The sequence below is a fragment of the Sparus aurata genome, chromosome 12 (assembly GCF_900880675.1).
Source record: "Sparus aurata chromosome 12, fSpaAur1.1, whole genome shotgun sequence".
Lineage (NCBI taxonomy): Eukaryota > Metazoa > Chordata > Actinopteri > Spariformes > Sparidae > Sparus > Sparus aurata.
This window is the reverse complement of record NC_044198.1, coordinates 13,276,274-13,300,191: the sequence shown is the minus strand read 5'-3', so window position 1 is coordinate 13,300,191 and position 23,918 is coordinate 13,276,274. Positions and strand designations below refer to the sequence as shown.

Here is a 23,918-nt window from a genome sequence, read left to right as displayed (position 1 = left end):
CATGTAGCCACACTACCTAAATAAACATATAGAACTGAGCACATTAAATGCTGTCAGTTCAAACAACGATTCACAAATGTGTTTGTTTCTAACTAACTAGAACATTTTAAAGAAAATGTCCCCACTAGTCTGTAGTCTGACAGAGGTGTGTGTTTAGGTGCATTCATTTCAGAGCAGTTGGAATAATATGGCAGCTGTCGACATACACGAGAAAGGAACAAAATGTGATATTCAGGCTCTCAGGAGTACCCTCGTGAGTCAGAAATGTTCTGGTGCACAGCACATACTAGTGGTCTCCTTTTGGAAGTGAAGCTGAAACACATTCAGACCCACAACATTGCAGAAAGGCAGTAATATTTTATTCAAATGATGAACGAGATACAGTATGTATAGAATAATTAATTTTAAAGTCCTGTGTCGATGTCAAGGACTTCTCATGCTATGACAATACAGTGGTATGTGTTCAGTATGTTGGCATGCATTTAAGGGAAAAAGAGCCCCCCAAAGCTCTTCAAGAAATACATTTACATTACAGAATGCAAAAACAAATAAGGTTAATAATAACTTAGCCAGGCCCTTCAGACAAGAATAAGCAGAGACTGCATTAAACAAACTACAGGTTTAAATATTGTATGTATAAAATATTTATCTTACATCCTTACTGTGGCTTGTATTTTCACCCTGCATTCAGACTTAAAATGTCCTTCAGTTCATCTTCGTTGGCCATGGAGGGCAAAATATTGACACCAAAGGGAGAGTGGCTGTCTTGTTTTGCTCAATGTAAAAACTCTATCTTAGATCACAATGGTCTTAAACAACCTACAGCATGACAGAATGTAAAATCTCTCATAAATGTGCAGAAAGCATGTTATGACGACATTATGACCAGAACTGAGGCATTTCTGCAATTCGTTGCCTGACAAAAAATAATAGATTACTGGCTATCATCATTGAGTTTAAAAGAAAACAAGACCATCCTTCAAAAGTACAGTACTATAATGTTCTGAAAATCTTAAAGCCAGAGTGCCCGACTCCATTTGCAGTGCTCCACAGTGGAGAGCACAACTTAATTACATACTGTCTGGGTGAGCAAAAACAAATTAGAATCAGTCGACCACATACAGCCCTCCTCACCCAGCAACCGAGCGTGCACAGCGTACGTGACAATCTGCCGGGGTGTTCCATTGCACCATACAGAGAAAGACACATCATATGCATAGTACTAGTCTTAAAAAAAACAGACATACAGCTCAGAGTGACATGCAAGTAATAAGTAAAAAGAAAAAAATCCAAGTCCCTTTATCATACATTCAACACATATGTGCTGAAGTAATTAGTGTGCGGAAGCATTAAATGTTATAATTAATATTGTGTCAATATTCTACATTAAGAGACACATCAAGTGACTTACACTGCACTTACGCTTACATATTTGAGAAAATGATAACAAATGAACAAAAGGAACGCAAGTGGAAAATCACGCTCATTTACTACTGTGGGATCATCTAAAATGAAACACATCAATAAATAAAAGAAGTGCTTTATAATTAATTAGAATTTTTTGCAGAGTGGCCCACTCCTCCGACCGAAGATGACAACACTTCTACAGATATGTCATGCATAGATTCGTAGTTTGCAGCTGCACTATGCTTCCATCTTAAAACGTCCCCCTGTAGCCAGCTCTAATCTCTCAATAAAGAACTTACAGTTTAAAGGTTTGTTTTCTTTAGGTTTTTACCGTACTATACTAAAATTACAAAATTAGACATAAATTGAAGTTTTTTGGTGTCGTGAAAATGTGCGGTTGTAAAATAACAACATATGTGAGTCTCACAATACAAAACAAATATAAACAGGTAACAACATTCACGATTTTTAACTTAAGGTTCGATAGTCCTTGTTTTCTGTTTTCAGTTTACTTAAAACAAACCTCGGCTTTGAGAGGTGAAACGGACATGTGATGCAGTTGAAACATCTGAAACCCAATATCACAACACACAACCAAAGAACAGATCAGCAGTTTCAACTATTAAAAAACGAGTTTTAAACACTGCAGACATTGGCTACAGAATAATTTGCACCAACACATTTTGTTTTTTCTCATGTGCACCTGGTAGATCAGTACCTTCATTACTGATTGTTGTAGCTCAAATGTAAGAAACACATTAAAAAAATCATATCATTGCTCACTTATTTAAAAAAAAGAATCACTAAAAGCTTTGCAAAAGGAGAAAATACCATTTTTTGTATCCAGTAATGATGAATTTGATTGTTCACAAAGCACTATATCAACTGATTTTAAAGCTTTCTATTGATTTTAGCCTTAATAAAGAGCCAGTGATACGACAAAAAAAAATAATGTTGAACAAGTGCGTATATGAGCGTGCAAATGTCAATACATAGCTTATATAGTGTTTGCATTGGGAAAGTAAACACATGCATTCAATGAAGTAAACATTTTCTCACTCCCCTTTTTTTCATTTTGGGAAAACTGTACAGATTCTTCACTTGAAAATATGTTACAAAACTGGGCACTGCTACTTTGAAGCAAGTAGCAGAGTGAACCAGACAATCATTGTCAAGAACGACGAGCTCATGGTGAAGATAAAACATCCCCTCCCCAAATACCATCGCCTGTTCCCGTGCCCTGTGTACCTGAAAGAAGTGTCAAGTAAAGACGAGGAGAAACACAAAAGGCTAAACTACAATAAAACACGTAACTGTACAGTTGAAGCCTGAGACAAGCATGCTTAACTATAAATGCATGCAGGATAAGAGAGAGAGTGGGTTGGGCGATAAGAGCTGAAGACAGGGTCAAGGTTCAGGGAGGATCCTCTCTTTAAATGTTCCCATGTGGCAGACTTGAGTCTCAAAACCCCAGACTGAGCCTTTCAACAGGAGGGTATGGAATAAAAAGCTTTAGAAAATGTTGTCAAAGTGCCTCGGGTTCTTAATCTCTTCCCTCCTCTCTGCATCTGCCACAGTCATCCACCTCCTGGGGAATGTACATAGGTGTAGGCCGCCAGCATGAAACTGTGAGTAAAGGGGTGTCGTGCTGTGTTGCAGGCAGGCAGGCAGGCAGATGCCAGCATGCATAATCAACCCTCTGCATCAGGAAAGAGTCTCATCCTCTCCCACGTAGGGCAGGTCCATAGTCCTCATGCCATCACCACTCTCCTGTTTCCTAAGTAACACACCAGAGACACAGCATTAGTTACAGCACTACTCTCAAGCTGCAGTCAATCCTGTATCAGTGAACAGAGGAAGGAATAAGCAGCTGTTGAGCTGTGTTTAAGAACTAAAAGCAACCATCAAATTGTTACATGATGCCAGGCAGCGAGCATTAAGGAAAGGCACAAAGACATATCAATTTATAGGCATGTCTTTGGTTTATGTGGGGAGAGTGCATCATGCAGAGGAATGAGAAACATCTCATCAAGATAAATGGATGTTCTGGCTCATGATGAACTGAGTGTCGACATACATTCTAGATTTTATTGCATGACAGAGGCAAAGATTCACCTGTATGTTGTTTTTTTTTTTTTTTTTAAATGAAAGGTTTATAAGTGTGACAGTTTTTTATTTTTACACATTTAATAATGTAATGCAAATCAAACAGCAATATCAAGTTGTATCAACAACTCTGACAAAGTCTCATAAACTGGATTAGGGCTGGGCAATATAACAATATAATATTGTTATCATGAGTTGAGACTGTTTATAATCTTAGATTTTTGGGTATTGATAGGCGTACAGTGTCTATTACAAGACACTGAACCATCTAAATGACTTTATTTTATGGTTAAAAAGTTACATAATGCTGCTTAAAGTATCCAATTGGGATTTTCTGCACTACACGCCACATGCTTTTCTAAAAGCACCCTTACACATTTAATACACAGTCACTCATCTTGCAGGTACTACAGACTCTAGAGCACAAAATTCCTGAAGATGGCTTGTTCAAACACTCCTAAAATAGCACCGGCTAGTTTACAAACTTGATGCTCAGGAGTATTTGGCCATAAAAACCATATTGAGAAATACAGCTGCTTATAGCATGCCAGGGGTTGTAAAGTACACTCTTAAACAGAACTAAAGCAGGCAAGTCTTATCCTAAAGTTATTTACCTTCTTTGGCCACAATGAATGTAGCAGTATCTCACATTGCCTGCCCTGCCTTTCCTGCAGGGCAGGAGAGGGAGGAGAGAAAATAATAACAAGATACTTGAGAAAACTGCTTGTCAAACATTAGCTGGCTACACTGCACTAAGAGGACCTATAGCAGCAGTGAGATTGAGAAATAGTTTGGGGTCTGTAAACAATCCTTACGTGAGCGTTTGCCCCGGAGCACCCAAGCTGCTGCGCTCCTCTTTACGGGCCCAATCGAAGGGGTTCCCAAAGGAGCGCTTCCTCAGCATAGTTCTCACCAAGATCTGACAAAGAGAAGTCAACAATAATACATGAAACCAAACAATACGCTCAGAGATGTAAAGACAAAAAGCCTTACTTTTATTATCAACAACATTTCACCTGAAAATATGTTCTGTTGCAAACTAATTTTGAGGTCTAAAGGATTTCACATTTCTACATTTGAACTGTGTTCAGGCAGGTGTTTTCATAATAATTAATGTTGTGTGTGTCTTTACAGCTTAAGTGCATAATTGCTACTTAGAAAAGTTCAAGCAAAAAAACAAGGGCTGAAAGGCTTCAAATGCATCCACGCTTTCATGTAATTCCCAGCATACAATTATTGAAAATAAATTAAAACAACTACATGAGTCACACATCTGTTCTAGCGCAAAGTGCAGAGAGGGCATACAAGTAGGTGGCAGTGGTGTGTAGTGAGAGATGTGACTGAAATATAATAAGAAATTCGACATGAAGTACTTGAATAGTATCCCTTATACTCATACAAACAAACAGAGAAATGCTCCGGACAAATCACTCATTCTCAGTCTCAATAACAGTCAGCTGCTTTCAGGGTACCAGTCCAGGCAGAAACAAAACTTGGGCACGACTGTGATGTTCAGTGATGTGATGTGTGTGTTTGTTTTAAAAGACAAATACAAAGTTCATGAACTCACCACTGTAGCCAGACTGGGGATGTGTTTAACAGAGTTCTCCACCTCCTCCTCGGTCACCTCAATCAGCATACAACAGTTGTCATCTTCCGGAGGAAGAGGCTCGGCACCATGCCTCGTCACCCACGGGTGCACCTGGACGCAAACATGAGGAGAACAAAGGAGCTTTTTTGTAGTTCATTGTGATGTTCATTGTGAAGACATATTTTATGGAGCTAATGTATGAAGCAGGATAGAAGTTACAATCCTTAAACGAGGAATTATTGACAGACATCATAAACAATGTATTTATAATTAAGTTAAAAGATAAAGAATATTGCTAAACAGATTGGCCATAAATCTGTAAATGACAAACAGAAGCATTTCAACATTAGATTACATTTTTCCCTCCAACCACAACAGATCTGTATTGCACCACAGCAGGAGTCACTCAACAGGAGAGCTTCAGGTGTAGATGAAAGGTCTCTCTTCACTTAGATGCTTCTTCTCTTTTTGATGTTCTGCTAATGCACTGACAATTTGCAAGAGAGCATTTACCTTAATCTGTGGGATTGATATCCTGGTCTCTGGATTCTTGTCCAGCATTTTCAGCAACAAATCTTTGAGATCATCTGAGATGTCGGCACTGTTGTGACAGAAAAAAATCGCAGCTGTAAATAAAATGTGTGGCCACGTGTGTATTTAATAATAAATACTTGTATAATTTTAACGAGCAGCCGTCTGATGTAAATATAAACAATAGGCAGTGATAGCTTTTTTACAGAGGAAAACTAGAGGAGAGCAGAACTGACTGTTCAGGTAACTCCACAGGTTGAGTCTTGATTTTCTGATGAAGACTGAGAATGCGCTCATCCATAAATGGACACTGTGAATGAAAGAAAGGTGTAAGTTTCAATGGAAGACAGGGGAAACTCTAAAACAACAACAACAACAACAAAAACAGCAACAAAATCATTGTATTTGTCTTCATCTATGTTTGCTTAAGCACCACTTACCACTCCAAAGACGAAGCAATAAAGTGTCACTCCCATGGCCCAAACATCCAAAGCCTACATGATAAAACATGATACAGATTTTATTTAACGACTCTGTTTCTTCAGTATATGGTGGTGCACAAAATATATATTTGGCTCCAAGACAAATATGAAAACTGGGACAGTAAATATTATATAAATATTAAAAGAATCAGCCCAGATTCTTGCAATTCTGAAAGTCATCCCCAGAGGGCGCTACTTTTGCTTAGTTTACTGCTTCCCACCTTTCCAGAGAAGTTCTTTCTGGTCTCAGAGAGTGCTTCAGGGGCGAGGAAAGCAGGTGTTCCTACTGTGCTGGTCAGAAGGGCATCAGCCCCCTCAAACTGGTTGCTGACTCCAAAGTCTGCTATCTTGATGTGTCCATCTTCTCCCACCAACAGGTTAGAGGGTTTGACGTCTCTGTGGATGATCCGCTGGTAATGTACTGTTGAAATAGTACAAATAATTAGCAACAGATCCCATTTGAGGAATTCTGGTAATGACAGGAGATACTGAATATTGTCGTACGGTCTGGATTGGAAGGGCTTAAAATAAAAAGGTTCACCTTCTGAGTAAACAAAGAAAAATGTACTATGTCATACTTTTATCCAAAATGGCATTGTAAATATGATTATGATTATGTATAAGGAGTAGGGGTGCACTGATCCGATATTAAGATCGGATATCGCCCGATATTGACAAAACAGCTGGATCGGGGATCGGAAAAATGAACAGATCCACGGGACGATCCATTTTTTTTTCTCCGTCGCAGCACATCCTACGTTATTCGTCAGTGTGTCGCATGCTGGAAGAGCACTAGTTGTTGTTTGACCAACTTTTTATTAGTTTATTCTCAGGTTCAGCTGCTATGTTTTATTTTGGATTCCTGTTTGCACTTGCTCACGTCACATTTCTCCGCTGATTAGCTGTTAGCCCCGCCATCAGTTGTTAGCCTCACCGATCAGCTGTTAGCCTAGCAACGCTAACTTTCAAACCGACGTACTCAATTACTAGGTGGGCTGTCCATCGTTGCTCCATTGGTCGTCCCTCCACCACAACCTCAGGGTTATTCACCACCGGGCTGCTTTGTCTCCTCCTCTGTTTGATTATTTTGTCTTTAGTCTCTTCCACATGGTATAATGTGGACAATATACAGTTTATTATTAATTCAACAACGGTATCGGATCGGTATGGGGTATCGACAGATACACAAAGTCCAGGCATCGGCATCGGTATTGGTATCGGGACTGAAAAAGTCGGATCAGTGCATCCCTAATAAGGAGAAATAAATGACGGCTCAGACTGTTTTAGTGTCCCTGGTGCAGACCCCTCCCTCTCTTTCCCTCAGCATTAGTCTCCTAGACGACACTTTGTGCAAAAGCACTTCTCCTGTGCTGAAATGCATTAAGAGCCACAGCGACGATGTGAAATGAGCCTTGTGGGTGGCTCGAGTCAAGAAAAGCACAGACGAAGGACTTTGTGCACATGGCTTGGAAGAATTGAAGGAAAAGGCCAAATCTAAACCCAAAGCAGCTTCATCTTGATACCACGATTACACAATTTAGACATTAACAACACTGTATATATAACAGACCTTTATCTCTTTATCTCTGCAAGGGAATAAAATGATACTTTGTTGCATTTTAGTTCTGCTTCTTGTTCAAGATGACTTTTTACAAGCGAACCAAGAGCAGTAAACATGAAGTCACACAGACTGACAGGTCACTCATTGTTATGACAGCTTGTCATCCTTTATCATTAGCGCATCATCATGACCCATGTGGGAAATAAGAGACAAAGAGCAAAGAGCTCTCAAAGAAATAACTGGGACTGATAACTGATTATCTGCGTTGTTCACATCATTAGACTACAAATGGGAAAAATGTCATACCTGATGACTAACAGGCAGAGACAGGACGAAAAAGGAGGCTTTTTGTACAGTAATGATTTGCGGTTGGTTACTGTGAGATGTACTGACAGAGTAGGCCTACAGAGGGATACAAGCATGGCAGTTTAAAGGTCCATACAACCATCTACTGTATTAGAGTTTGGACATGTAGCACTTGCTAAGTCAGTGAAAGCAATTTGTCTTTGTATTATTGGCTCTAGTTATCGGCCAGAATAATAATGGCTGACAGCTGATATGATACATTTCCCATTGCCGTTGATGCCAATAAATTAATGGCCCAATATATGTCATACATCCTTAATGAATGTACTGAATAACTTCAGTTTAGTACAGTTTGGAGATAAAAGTACTTTGAAAGCTAATCATTTTATCAAAAACTATGGATGATAATAATAAAGTAAAGAACAACGTTTTAATTTGAAAAGATAACTTCGGAAAGACTGCATGGGCTTTAAATCACATTGTACCCAGATGTGTGACAAATCACAACCCTAATGAGCCCATTATCAGTCACAAGCTGAGTGGAAGAGTGACAGGAGGTTTGGGAGACACTCACAATACTCTATTCCCCTGAGCAGATCTTGGAAGTAGAAGCGTGACTGGTCCTCGCTGAAAGGTTTAGCTGTCGGCACCTCCATCACAGCCCTGAATATATGGAAATGCGCGGACACAAACACACAAACACACGCAAAGTTAGCAATCATAATTAATGCTATCAAGCTCATTACAGTGTCGCAACCATTACCACAAAACAGGGGTAGCTTACCCTTGCTTGACCAGCTCAAACACTGTGATAGAAAACACAGAAACAGTTAGTGAAACATTTTCAGCCATCAAGAAACAAACTAAACAAAATATTTTATGCTTGCTTTATACATGACTGTGTGACTCGTTGTGTGTGACGTTCTGAGGGCTCACTGTCGGGCCACAACGTACCCATGTACAGATGGTCCTCGCTGGGGTCATCTAAAACCTGGCACCAAATAACAGAGAAATTGAAATGAGTCTCTACAGACACACATGCACACAAACACACAAATGATGATCTTTTGTTCCCATTAAAATAAATACACTTGAACTCTGGTACCATTAATAACTGTATATAGATTGTTTTCTCTGATGTCAAAAGCAATATATGGTTAGAAAAAGCTATGGCAATGTTACACACAGTTGTGTTATCATGCAGTTTGGAGGATCCTAAAGGACTAGGAGATTTCTGTCATTATTTCTCTTAATCTTGTTTTTTTCTTTGAACAGACATGTTAGATGAGCAAAATGCAGCGATGCAATTTGAAATACTGGAGATGTTGTTTTCATCTTTATTTTTACTTCCTTTAATGGCACTCTGCTGAGCCTTTCCATATTATCCCATTAGCAAGTTGGCAACATGCCTGTGTTGCTCTTTAGAGACAAGATTTGCAATCAAAAGCCTTTTGTGTATTGTTTTATGTTCTGATGTTTTCCCTCAATCTAATACTTAATACTGCTTTTGTTCTAACTAAAATAAAAGCCATTGTGGATTGGAAAATTTTTTGAAGCCATTACATATAGCATGACACATTGTTCTGTCAAACATAAAAAATAGGGGAAATTTATTAATTTTGTCACGAAAGTGTCCGCAATAGAGATCGCGAGTTTTGAGAGTTGAGAGATTTGTGACATATAGCGTGTGTATAGTTAGTGTGTTATGTAGTGTTTGGTGTAGTGTGTTTATTGTGTAGTGTAGTCGTTTTTTTGTGTTGTGAGTCAAAACAAGGAGGAGACTGCTGAATTTTGAGCAGGCAGGGAGGAGTTGAGAGAGACCTGAGTCTGAGGCATTGTCTGCATTTAAATGTAAATAGTTACATATAACTTTGTAAATTTAAAAAAGGTTTGCACAAATTGAGCAAACGACAATTTAAATGTGCATTATAAGTAATAAAAATGGTCCATTAAACATATTTGTGGTTTTCACAGTAAGAAATCTAACTTTTTCTACTCGGATTTTATGTTTTTTGTGATTTTAGGTCCATTGTTAATACAGTATGTCAAAATGGAAAAAAACAACTGTACAGTCACACATGTGAGGTTGTGTTGAAAATAATGACCCCAAACAAGGAAAGGTAAATAGTTTTTATGGTGAAATATAATGGTAAAATCAAAAATAGTAAAAAACGGCAAATTATATCCCTGACGTCCCACCTTCAAACACAGCCTCATTTGGCCATCCATGAAAAAGCTACTTAACCTCCCACTTTTCTATAGGAATACATACTTCCTACGGGTAATGCACTAGTAATTGTAAAACTGCTTCCGAACGCTGGCCTGCTTTCTGATTATCTATATCTATATCTTTATATCTATATTTCACTAAAGCATCTTGGAGCACACTTCATTCTCAAAGCATTCCCAGTGTATCAAAACACACAATATATTATCTTGAGTGTTGGATTTAAGACACATCAAGTTGTCAGCAATAGCCAGAACCGGAAACAGGCATCGTAACATTTACAATCACTTGACAATATTGATTTTTTTTAGTGGGTTTCCTGCAGGTCTCAAAATAATGACTTCACAGGATAAACGCCCCCTATATCAATCTTATGGAAGCAGTAAGATAATGTTGTGAGAGAGATCCTGACCCACCATGCATCGTGGAAAGTGACAAAGACTCTGAGTTCAAGTCTTTGCTCGAATTCACATCATGTAATCAACTTCAGCAAACATCAGGACCTACACAGCTCTCACTGCAGTAAACAACAGGACAGCTGGCGCTCAATACCGGGGTGAAGCTCTGTTTTCCAGGGGGGATTGTGAGGAAGAGACGGTATGGAGTACTGGCCGGCTCGAGTGCAATGTTTATATGAAAACACAAGACCTATGATTACATTACTGTTGTTTAATCATATCATTAGTGTGTGTGATTTTTCATGTTTATTTTCAAAGCCACAGTTATCTAATGAACAATCTGTTTTGTTGTCAGGAGTCAATGGAAACATATTGTATCATATATAATAATAATATTATTATACTATTGGATTGTTTCATTATAATATATAATGATGTAATAATATACATATATACATAGACAATGTATATAGTTAATCACTGAGTTGAGGACATAAATACAACAAAAGTTTTACAGGTATTTGGTATTTTGATTAATGTATATGCATAAAGTTAGTGTGAATAAGGATATAAAGAACAAGTTTTTGCCCCTCTTCTCTCAAGCAGGGGTATTTTGAGGTCACCAAACAAGAATCTTTTTCGGCAGGTGATTGAATTACTTGTGTTAAGCTTACATTTTCAGTGATATTGTTGTTACATTTCAGCTTGGTGCCTGTAAGACTGTAAGATGTGGACTCCCAGTTTCCAGCTCATAAAGGACACTTTCATGTCATGTGCAGGCTTGTGTCTGCATTAAATAAAGGGCCCAAAACCATGTCTGTATTCCAAATGGTTCAACAACAGCTTTGAATTTACTTTGGGCTAGACTGGGATAAGTGTTTATAGGATCATTTTACATACAATTCCAGGAATAAGAGCATAACTACACTCACCTCTACTAGTTTCACCACATTAGGATGGTCTAGCTTTTTTAGGATGGCAATCTCTTGATAGACCCGTTCTAGGGGTCCTTTTGGCTGAGGAGGACCCTCAGGGGCTTTGGCTCCACGAGGGGGAGGTCTTCCTGACAGATGGACAGTGTGGGTGGGCAAGGGTAAAGGTGAGGAACATATAGAAGGGAGAGAGGGACAAGAGAGGATAACAGACAGGATGGATTTCAGCATTGGTATTCAGTGTTACCATGTACCACTGGAGCATTATAAGAAACTGTACTTTCTGCTGTGTGAACCATCTGCCACTTTGCTGCAGACTTACGTGGGAAACCTGCCTGCCTCATCAGCCTCTTCTTGGACAACACCTTCATCGCCTACAGGAGATGGATTTGGATTGGGGGGTGAATAGAAAGGTAGACAAAAGTTAAGAGTAAGACATGGCACAGTGAGGGGATGTATAACTGACAGTGAACCCACTCACACACCTACAGATACATATCCAGTGCCTACAAATGTCTCCCATCACCTTGAACATCCTTTGTGTATTTGTGACTAATAACACTGACCAGCACAAAAGATTGTAGAGCTAAACATACAAAAGAAGACACTGGCTGTAGTTGCTGAGAAAATTGCTGAAAATCAAACATGCAAGAAATGTACATTCCCTTCATTCTTTATCTTCAAAGGTTAGTCCAGAAAATGGAACCAAACCCACTGATAATGTTAAGCTATAACTCATAAAATATACATGACAATACACGTCTTCTTTGTACTTTAACTTAAATAAGACAGATGGATTTCTGGATCTCACTTTATCTGTTTTATTCTGGACATAAAAACACAAAAATCAATTTCTACCTTGTATAAAACTTAAGCATTTATTTCATTAATTTAATTTGTTTGTCTTTGTACATGGGTGTAAAATCGAAAATGTATTTAAAAAAAACACTTGAAAGTTACAGACTCATGTCATGCAAATGTCAGCCAGAGATCTCCATAACCATTTCTTGAACAATTACCCTCACTGACTACCATCGACGGAGTGATGAAGAGCGCAATGTGTGACAGCTACATTGTTTGGCAGATAGATTTTTTGTTGAATAGCCTGAGTGCCCTCAGTTATTATGGCAATGATATAATCGCCAGACGCGACATGAGGGCTTTGTCACTTGGGAGGAATATTAAAATAATCCTCATGTCATTTTATGTCAATATCATGCAGCTTAATGAGAACTGCAGCAAACAGAATGGCTCAAGCAGTCTTATTGCAGTTCCCACAATGTTTTCATTTGCGGAGGTTTTAAAATAAATCACACCAGTAAATGCAACACAGGGGTTTAATCGTCCCAAGGCTTGTCAGTGTGACAAGTGAAAATGAATGAGACAGAAGTGAGAGAAACACAGACAGAGTTAATAGTCGGGAAAAATCACATGTGTATTTGTGTGCGAAGGACTCACATAATACATATTGTCATCCTCATTGTAAGCCAGCTTGACAACACCGTAGGAGCCCTGGGCCGGGAATAAGTAAAAGAGAATAAAATTCAATAAAGAGAGACTGAGCAGCTGCCAATACACTCCATGTGTAAAAAAAAATCACTTTGCACTTTGTGCAATGCAAACTAAATAAATACAAATACACATAAGAACATACACACCCACACCCACGCCCACACACACACACACACACACAGGAAATGTGTGGGCTGACAGTGTGCACTGAATGAGTACCAGCTGCTTCAAAGTGAGAACAGAGAAATTCAAATCATCGCTCCCTCTCCCTTTCATTTTTGATTTCAGGCTAATTAAGGAAACTGGATCTGGTTTATGCTATCAAGCTCCCATGCCCACACACAGGAAATTCAGGAGAAAAACTAGGCCCAATTAGAAGCCTGTGTGCACAAATGCAATGCCCCAAAAACAAACACAGTGAGAGGGCGGTATGGTGTGGCAGGGGGGCAGGCTCAGTTCCTGCTGCGGGAGCAGATTGGCGGAGCAGCACAGAGCTCAGAGATGATCTGATAACAGGAGCCTCTCCAACAATCCTGAAAGGCTCTAATTGTATCCACTGAACACAAAACCAAGCACATTAACATGTCTAGCTACATGCAGAAATTAACAGACATGCATGTTCTGTCTTATTAAACCCACAATCTATAACAAGCATCCAAGTACACACATCCACACACATCCACTAAGCCTTGCACAACCCTTAGAGAGCGCTATTTATACCAGCCTCTCATCCATCTTCCAACTCTCCCATGGCCTGGTAGTTTACACAGAGTTTGGAAAATGAGGACAGGCGGGAGAGAGGGATATCAGAGACTGTTACTGTGTGTCCTTGATGATCAACGCCGCTTGACAGACATGCAGTAGGTGGAAGGGAGAAGAAATTGGAAGAGTCAGTGAAAAGGGAGCAATCAGTGATGTATCTGTGATGGTACCTTTCCAATCTCATCTTTCAGCTTGTACTGGTTGAGTTGAACACAGTCCTTGAAGAGAGAGAGAGATGCGAGAGAGGAGAAGAAAATGGGTTCTTTTCAAATGAAATCACATGAGATATTTTAGCAGTTACATACTCTAGATATATCATAAGCATTCTTACAAAATGACAAAATCCTTTCCATTAAACATCCCTCGTTTTGACATTTTCAATTTGAACACAAATTCAAAAATGCAGTGTTTTTCACATCAATTTTTCCAAAAGTGTTTTTCAACTCAAACATATTTTCTTTGGTTGTCAGCATGTCAGTATTAGTATATGTATAGCATAGCATATGCAATCCCTATCCCAGGTCAGTTTGTCATGTTCTGAGATGAATTTGAAGTAAAAGCTCTCCCAATCTGGATGAATTCAGGTTTGCAGAGGTAAACAGAAATACATTTAAAATCAAAGTATTTTAGGTAAATCATGGCACCAGTCCTTTCTGTGTGCCTGAAATTTGAAGACTAGGCTGTATTGCCACAACAGTTACTGTATGTAGATTTTGCAATCTTTAAAAGGTTCACTTTACCGTCAATTATATGGTGAATGTTTCTAACCAGCAAGTGGGAATCCGTCCCACAACAAGGCATTAATACTAAATATAATAACTATTTACAAATAGCCAATCTTCTCACTGATGATCTTGTTTAATCAGTGTTGAATTGAAATTGTTTCATAATGAATTAAAAGTTCCTTGTAGTACGTTTAAAATACATTACTGAATGAAAATTATTTGCTTGTTGGTCTCTAAATTACATTATAAAAGTGCCAAAAATGATGATATAGAATTCAGAGGTATTACAAAGATCAACAGCATCAAACGATGTTAACTACATGTACCCATACCAGGCTACACCATTCAACAACGAGGCCACAACTTACTGGCCGCACCTGATTGGACAAAAGCCACTACTGGGCTGACTGTTGTGGGATTGTAGACCGGAACAACATGGCAGCTTGTTTGGAAACTTTCTTCTTATTTCACAACAATTGTTCACCAAAATGTGTTTCTTTATTTACATGCTAGAAATAAACCACGCTGTTGCTGAATCTATCTTTATTTTAACTCGACAACAGTTCGTTTTGAGGTTTATAGTAGCCATATTCAACTTTACGCAAATAAGGGAGCGGTAAACGCGACAACCCGTCTCTCTTAACACAACACTATGCTACCAGCATGGATTGCAGGGCTACATTGCATTGAAAATGAATGGGAAGTGTAGAAACGGCGTTGCTTTTCTTGCTAAAACCCGCCCTACTCTGCCTCTGATTGGCTGCCTGCGTTGGCTGGGTTTGGGCAAGAGGAGTAAGACTGCATAGGGCTAAAATTCGAATTCAGTGCAGAGAAGGGCAATCTTCGCAAGAAAAGCAGTTTGTAAATATATATTTAAAGAAAAGATTAACCTTATGCGTACTTCGTCCCATCTGTGAAAGCCATCTATCAGGCTCTAAATAGTACATAGGAGACCCTCTCAAGCCTATTGCCCTAAGAGAGATTCTACCTACAATACATCACATTTACATGTTTCTGCATCTACATATATGTAACAGGGGTCACAGTTATCATCTACATCTACTGAGACTCTGAAACCTTACCTTTGAGTCCACAAAGCTCAGTCTTTACCAGTGAGCTGCTGCTTTAAGACAAATGCACATGCAGTTCTGCTTACATTCAGACAAGTATAATACTGATATTCTGAGAACTAGCAGATGTTCAAGAGGAGCACCTCTGTATGAGCTTGGCTCTGAACATTAGTTAGGCTAGTCAGTTCATTCATGTGTAATGCTTTATGAAAAGCACAGTCCGCAAGGGAATGCACTGCTCAGATGGTGCAGAAACCATAAATTATGTAATCATAATTATTGTTGCACCAGCTGTAACCTAGAATTGTCTGATTTTCTTCTTCACCTGATCCATCGCAGACAAATTAAACTGACTTCTTGAGAGGATAAATATTAAGTAAAATTACTGGCAAACAGTAGTTAGAGCATAATTTTGTGCTATCTTTATTGATTTTGTTCCAGACAGACTGGGACACATCTCAAGCAGCAATGTTAACTTCACGGAAAGCTTTGAAAAATATTAAATATATCAACACTGAAACCGTATTAGCCTCAAGACTTGACCATACCTGCAGATCTGTGATGGAAACACTGTGGGACTCCACGGTGGGCCGGCGAGGCAAGCGTGGAGACGAGTGGGGTGATGTGATGGGCGAGTAGGGTAGTGACGGGTAAATATAGCGCCCGTTGAGTCCTGGGGAACTGCATGGTGATGCTGTCGTTTGAGAGCGCTCCTGCAGAGATAGTTTCCTGTCTGACAGGTTTAACCTTCCCCTTTGCTCTTGGCTTTCAGGGAGCAGAGCCTCTGGCCGGCCAACTGTGTGGGACAGCAGGTCGCAGGAAGGAGTCCGGAAAGGTGCAGCGACAGAGGAAGCTGGCTCGGGAGTCTCAGAACTGTCCATTTCTTCTACCTGAGATGTGATACATTTAATTCATACCAAACGACACCAAAACATCTGAGAAGTAGTGTATGGAAGTATTTTATTCGAATAAATTGCATGTCATTTCAAATTCGTTCGAACTTGATTTTTTGAAAAAGTGACAGCCCTAATAGGTATACCGATAGTGATGTATGGGTATGAGATGATGGTCAATGTGCCTCTATTCCAGCATAGATTCTACATTTCAATACAATGCATTAATACCTGTCCAATACAACATCATTTCAAAAGATGCAAAAAATACTTGGAAGTCTTCAGGGTGTTGATTTGAAATGGTCTGGGAAACCATAATAATACTGTGGCCGTTATCATCAAGTCTTATTTTATTCAGTAGAAACCCACATGTCCAATTAGGTTCTATCTCCCGAACATATAGTGTTACCATGGTTTGTTTCATCTTACCTCCTCCTCCCCAGCCTCTCCAGGCGGTCTGCTGGGTTCGTACTCTGTGACCACGATGAGGGACTCCATGGGGTCTGGGGAGGGAGTCTCTGAGTGGGTGTTAAAAGGTGGAGCAGGACAGCTGCACAGCAGATCCGGCAGTGGTTGTGAGGGCTGCGCTGGGGGTGCATGACTGCCGCAGGAGGCTTCAGCAGAGGGCCAGGGGGTTACATGACAAGGAAACATGTTGCCTCTTCACAAAGACTGACAACCACTGCTCCATCAGATGGGAACCTTGAGGGGAATTGGTGCCTAAGACAGGAGCAAATAGTAGAATAAGAAAATACACGTGGAGAACAAATATCTACTGCTCTACTAACATTTGGAGGACTATATTCCCTCCAAACTCTTTCAAGCTATCTCAATGACAAGCAATGACCTACTGAATTGATTGAATTGATGGGAGCTGCAAGGCAACAAATCAACCCATGCTAACTATAATGTTTGACAAACTGAACAGATATCACTTAATGATATACAAGCTACTAACAGCTTTAACACTGTGTTTATAAAAGCTTCAGCTTCCTGTTCACACCTGTTCTACTGACAGAGCATTTGATACTCCTGTGGCTTGTTTAACCCTTGTATGGCGCACCCGTAGATAAAGATACTCACTTAGCTTTGGATTTATAACCCCGTTTTAGAACCACGGTTATAGGGAGGGAGCTAAAGAGCGTAATTTACCAATACCAACATCCTGCTTTGGTATTAATGTGTCAGTTCAACACTAGCCAGCTTTATCACACAAAACTGAGGCTGGACGGAAGCTTTAACAGACTGTACACATTATGCATATAGGAAGGACATATATTGATAATAGGGATGTTAATAATTAATAATTACTAAACAGTTTTCTTATAGAATTATACACAACATATTCATTGTATTACTAATGGTTAATCGATAATCAACTGTTAAGGCAGCTGACTATCAATTTAAAAAGCATTTCCAGCATCCCTTATTTATAAATGACAACCTTGTCTACCTGTGCCTATGCCCAGTGAGTTTCTCTCTGTTTTAGAACTGACTAAAGTACGTAAGTGTGAAGTGGGAGTCAAGATAAACACAAAAACAGATGGCAACTTCATCTTTTAGCCAAGAATAATTTCAGGCTGGCATAAATCCTGTGACAAAGGAAAAAAAGAAAAAGAAAGGACAACTGATGTTTAATTACATTAGTGTGCAGCTGGAGCTCAGTGTGCTTGATGGGCCAGCACGAACCAAGTTGTGGGTGTAATAGAAGGGTGCGGGAAAAAACAGATCAAATCAGAGATGCTGTGCGCTACCTCTGAAACATATGCAGAAACAGCTTTCCAGATGAAACAATCGTGGAGTGTGGAGCTTTTTCCACACGTTCTGTTAAGTGCTAATTAATGCATGTAAACACGTCTTCTATCACAAACTTCAGTGCTCGGTGGACAGATTTGATGTGTCTATAAAAGCGACAATGCATTCTGTTTCTGATGTCAGTTATACAACACAGTTAATTATTATCTGTACAGTATATAACCAAAACCTTTTTTGCATAATTTCAAAAGGGCCATTTCCATCTCTGAGTCCACTCATCTTATTATCTGCTCATTATCTGTGAGAGGAGTGGAAAGAGAGGGAAAGGAGCTAGGAAAGGAGAGAAAGAAAGAGCGAGAGAGAGATGCTTGATTTCCGTCATGGTTCTGACGGGATTGTGGCGCTGTCAGTGTGTGGGAGCCGAGTAAATCTCACAGATACAGGAAAACAAGGGGAAGCCATATGAAAAACAAGACAGCAAGCGCTCCAGCCAAGTTCAGAAAGAAGACCATGTGTGGGAAGAGACACCCACTCCAGGTGGCCTCTCTACCTCCACTGCGTGCCTATATATAGTGATGTAAACTCACAAAAAGAAAAGAAGAGTCACCACACATCTACAAAGAATATTGAACAAACGGTTTAATGGGCGGCAAATCTTCTATGGCAGAGATATCCTCTTCCTTAGTCTGTCTAACAGTCTTTTCAGTTTTCCTGACTATTCTTGGAAGCAGAAACTCTACTGTCCAAGTAATATTATCCTCATTTCTTTCAGCCGAAAAAGAAGCTCTTGACATCCAGTTTGACTTCTGACAGTCACCGCTGCCTCCAAAGAAACACAGCGTGCCCTGATAAGTGGGCTCAGCCTCTGTGGAGTACAGAAAAATATAGAGACATGACCCTGGATGAAACTCACAAAGCACCAGCTACAGGATATTTTTTTATATCCTGAGAAGAGAGACATCTTACCAAGCTTGACCTACTTTGATCTCAGATGAATGCAGAGGTGCACATCGAGGCCCTTTTCCATTCACTGGACGAGGCTTGTGTGCTTCATAGTTAATGTTGAAAAGTCTTTACATGACATAAGGGCTCTGGAATAATTTTTCACACTGATTGCCCTGTGACGCCAACATTTTTTATATGGGTGTACCAGCAAATAATTCAGATGCACTTAATTAATTTCTTTATGTAAGCACATTATCTAAATGAGTGTAAACAGGAATAAAGGTGCAACAAGGTGCTTTTCTTCATAAAAATTACGCACAACAAGAAAATATGATGACTTCAGTTGTTAAAAACCAAATTTGCTACATTTAATAATTTATTTCATAGAAACCGGTGCTTGCTACTTCCCATCAGTGTCATGTACACCTGTATGAAACAGATTTTTTCTGCACAATACAGCTGCAGAATTAATTGAAAAACTTTAAAAGTCTCAATATCAAGGCTCCAGGGTGCGACTATTTTGACTGCACATGCACCCAATAATCTTTACAGTGCGACTGAACAGTTTCACTGGTCACACCGGTGCACCTGACCTTCACCAGGTCACATAAAACCAAAAATTATAAAATATTTGTTAAGACACACCAACTGGGTGTTCACACTGTTGCCTCTTGAGAAATATTAGCCTGTAGACCCCAACAAATCTAACATCATCATGAATATGAATCACATTGCAATTGTGACATCCATCACAATAATTGCAATACATATATATATATTTACCTTATTGTGCAGTCCTACTGCACAAGTAGCCAAAAAAGATGGGCAACATGTGTAACTTCGAGCAAATCCATAATACAAAATTCATGGAGGATAAGTAGTATTAAGCTGATAAAATATTATATATACAGTTTTTTTGTTAATGTACTTATTTCAGATATTAGACGGGTATCAGAATTGATATCAGGAAGTAAAAAATGGTATTGGAACATAAGTCGAACGGTGGTTGATTTCTCTGGTGGTTTGGTTCAATCAATAATTGTCTGGCCAGCCGCATTGGCAGCAGTATCCGAAATCAACAAAGCATTCCTGACTGCCAGTTGGGTTTGTTTCTGTTAATATTTCCGTGTCAACAGCCACCATTTGGAGAGTGATTTCATGAAACAACAAACTACTATTAGCCGAGCAACTCTGACACACAAATCACCAATCTGTTTAAGTTACGTCACCTACCTCTCACCCCAAATTAGGCATGACCCTCCTTCATCCCTCCTTGCTAGACAGCCTTGCTCACTTTATGCAAAGCACTTAAGTTACAAAAAAGGCCTCCGACCTCGCTGGGCTGAAGCAGTGTAGCTCCCCATGTCTCTTTGGTTCCTAAATAAAGACACTGTATATCAAGGATGACTGACCTGGTGGTTAAGGCTCTAAACTTCCCTGGTTATCACAGCAGCTAGAGAAAGAACAAGCAGATTGACTTGAGCCTTGTGAAACACCAACAGATGCTGCCCCTCTCCAGATGCTGTACTGTGCCTCTTATCATAACAGAAGTCACATGACCTGCCCTTCACTATCTGCGCCGGGGAGGGAGGGGGAGAGAGGACTTATCAGAGCTCGCAGGGGGTCCATGCCATGTACAGCATTAATAACAACACATACACAGTCCAGCAGACATTCAAGTACAACACAGGGCCATCTGGAGCAGAGGAGGATCCCGAGCTTCATTAAAAGATCAACAGGGCAGCCCTGTCAGTGATCAGCGGAGCCGCGAAAGAGATAAGCCCCTGTAAATGGAGGGATGAGCGTTGTCGACCAACTTCACTGCAGCGTTATAACACAATCAAAGCTGAGTATTACTGAGAGTATGAAAAATTTCACTCCAAACCACAACAAAACTTGGCATTGTTGAGAAATTATCTTTTGAGCTGTTGACCCATTCCCATGCCTGACCTAGGGCTGCAACTAATGATTATTTTCTTGATTTATACATTAGTTGTTTGGTCCATAAAATGTCTGAAAACGGTGAAATATGTCAATTTGTCTTTCACAAAGCTCGACAGACGACCTCCGGTGGTTTGTTTTGTCCAAAACACCAAAGCTATTCCGTTTACGGTCATAGAGGAGTAAAGAAAGCACAAAACATTCACAGTTAAGAAGCTGGAATCAGAGAATTTGGACTTTTGACAGATTAATCGTTTATCAAAATAGCTGGTAGCCTAATTCATTAGCAAGTTGACAACTAATCGATTAATAGTTGGAGCTCAACTCCGAACCAACCACAAAAACACAGTTAATATGAGGAGTCAGTTATTTCCTGTCAGAAAACCGTGAAAAACACAGAACCCAAACTGATGTCTTCAAATGGATAATTTTCCCTGACTTAATTATCAAAATCGCAACGCTAATAAACAGTGTAAATGAACACAGCTTCACATTTGAGAGGCTGGAGCTGTTGCGTGCAGTAACAATCAATTATCATCTAATCATAAGTAATTAATGACGTACGATATATGTTGGACGCTGCTCCATTATAAAACCACTCACACGGTTTATGTTGGATGCAAAATCAGAGTAGGCTACATTAGGAGATAGAAGAACAGACAAAGTAGACATCAATTTACTTGAATGTTGAACTAAATAAAAGAGAATAATGACTTCATTGTAATTACAGTGCAACAAAAACCAAACCCATACAGAGGCTACTAAACACCTGGATGTAACAACAAATGTTGGTATAGAATATATTTTTGTATTTTATAAATGACAATAAGATGTATCTTAATTAAAATTAATAATAATGAAAAAAAAGATCATATCAGTATTTTATACTTTATTTTGATACATTTGATAAGCAAGTGCTGTAATTTGTTACAGGAATATTTATTGTGTAGTTATTGTGTAGTTATTGTGCCCATTTCTGATTACTATTTTTTTTGTAATCTGTTTAACAACATGCCTAACAATGATTTATACTGCAGCACTGTTATGTTAGTATATCCGAGTAAGACTCCGATAACCTTTAAACAGAATGATCAACATCCACAAATTAGGAAAAAGTACACAATTTTGTCAATAGAGACAATTTGTAGGGAGCTTTGAAGCCAAAAAGCAGATTTACAGTTTATTTGATCACCAGCACAGAGAAGAGGATGATGCTTTACACCCATTTCAAGTAGGACATGAAGTCTGTCTTCATATGATCAAGTATATGAAGATGTGGGCGTTCGTTTTAAACCCTCAAAATACTGAAAAGGAAACACGAGGGGAACCCACATCATCTCGTGCGGAGGGCATGCTGATGCAACTTTGGATTCTTAAAAAGCTCTACAACGTTACATAACACCGATGGAAACAAAAATACTTTCCATTGGAATCGACAGCAGCTTAATACTTACTCTGAACAGAGGCATTAAACGTCAGAACAATTAAAACATCAGACCAAGCGGCTTTATTTACAATACATGCCATTCCTGCGTTAACTGACGTGCACACCTTACCGTTAGATAGCCGTCCAATACCGTTATACTGTTGTGTGCACTTGACATGATTTAGCTTTCCTAGTGCAGTAATTGTTCTCACAATTAAGAACTGCCACGTTGACTGGACACAATAAAACCATTAAGCTCCTTTCACTAATAACTATAACGAGTGGTAAACGAGTGTTAAACCGTCGACTGAGGAACCCATTAAGCTAACTTAGCTGTGAGCGTCAAAGCCAAACAGCTCAGCTAGCGTTAGCAGCTGCTCCATCTGTCAAAGATACAGATGTTGGGCAGGAGTCAAGGATGCTAATGCCCACTACAACGCTTCAGAAGACAGCAAAACCCACATAGTGTCTGTAAAAAAAATTCAACTTACCTCAATGTGTTACTCAAGCCCACAAGTCGCAAATGTAAAGGTTGCTTGTGTTTTCTTCGTCTGCGGTGTAAGAAGCGTCTGTTATACGACAGCTAGCTAGCTGTGAGACGAACAGGGGGGAATGTAGCAGACTGATAACCGAGGCTGTGATGGACCAATCCAGCTGAGCACACAGGTCCCGTGCTTCACATGGAGGAAGTGTTGGGGAAGTGGTCAGTGTGCCAATTTACCGTTTAGTTGCAGCGACGTGTTTCACAAATACATTTAAAAAAAATTACAAAAAAAAAAAACTACATCCGGGGAGGGGGTGTTGGCTACCTTTTATTCTCCTTGGCGTTTAACTCACGACATCAAAATAAAAGACTTCATGGTTCTTCATGCTATAAACAGCTGTTTGGCTCCACCCTGTGGTGAAGTAAGGGTTGCACCCAGGAATTTTTTTGCACGTTTTTTTTCTTCTTTTTTTTACACCTGTTCTACCCTTTAGTTAGAATTCTCATTTTGAACTGTATAATAACCAGGTTTGAATCGGTCATAGATTAATATCTTATCACAACACAACCCCTACACTGTCATTTTTCCAAGCTGAAGATGCAGTGAGTTGTATTTGAGCATGTGGTGACCTAATATTCCTCTAATGTCTGGCGTCATACAGGCTTGGCATCTCTGAAAAACCAGTGCAAAGATCGAAAAAAGAACACAGGTCCTTCCCATATCAGTAATGGACAAATCCCCATGACATATTCGAAAATCTATAACTGGTATCAGCAAACAGTGTTGGAAAAAACACCCTGAAGTCATACTTGACTATAACATTGTGTTATTACTGTCATAAAGCCATCCATACAAATTGTACT

At 39.4% G+C, this 23,918-nt stretch overlaps 1 protein-coding gene across 3 annotated transcripts; it reads right to left on the bottom strand.

Annotated features, from left to right (window-relative positions):
* Positions 1–337: 337 nt before the first annotated feature.
* Positions 338–23,368, bottom strand: camkk2 (calcium/calmodulin-dependent protein kinase kinase 2). Of its 3 annotated transcripts, none has more exons than XM_030435512.1 (18): positions 23,062–23,368; positions 16,933–17,223; positions 16,159–16,500; positions 13,986–14,033; positions 13,000–13,053; positions 11,864–11,915; positions 11,542–11,672; positions 8,939–8,975; positions 8,769–8,790; positions 8,559–8,647; positions 6,339–6,538; positions 6,076–6,129; positions 5,872–5,945; positions 5,618–5,705; positions 5,084–5,215; positions 4,329–4,432; positions 4,128–4,181; positions 338–3,184 (listed from the first exon to the last, which is right to left on the bottom strand). In XM_030435512.1, the coding sequence occupies exons 2-18, from the start codon at positions 17,155–17,157 to the stop codon at positions 3,112–3,114; spliced, it is 1,779 nt and encodes a 592-aa protein (XP_030291372.1). In that variant the 5' UTR covers positions 17,158–17,223; positions 23,062–23,368; the 3' UTR covers positions 338–3,111. The 3 variants fall into 3 exon arrangements, with proteins under 3 accessions (XP_030291372.1, XP_030291373.1, XP_030291374.1); XM_030435513.1 differs by lacking the exon at positions 23,062–23,368 and adding an exon at positions 22,701–22,944; XM_030435514.1 differs by lacking the exon at positions 4,128–4,181.
* Positions 23,369–23,918: the final 550 nt, after the last annotated feature.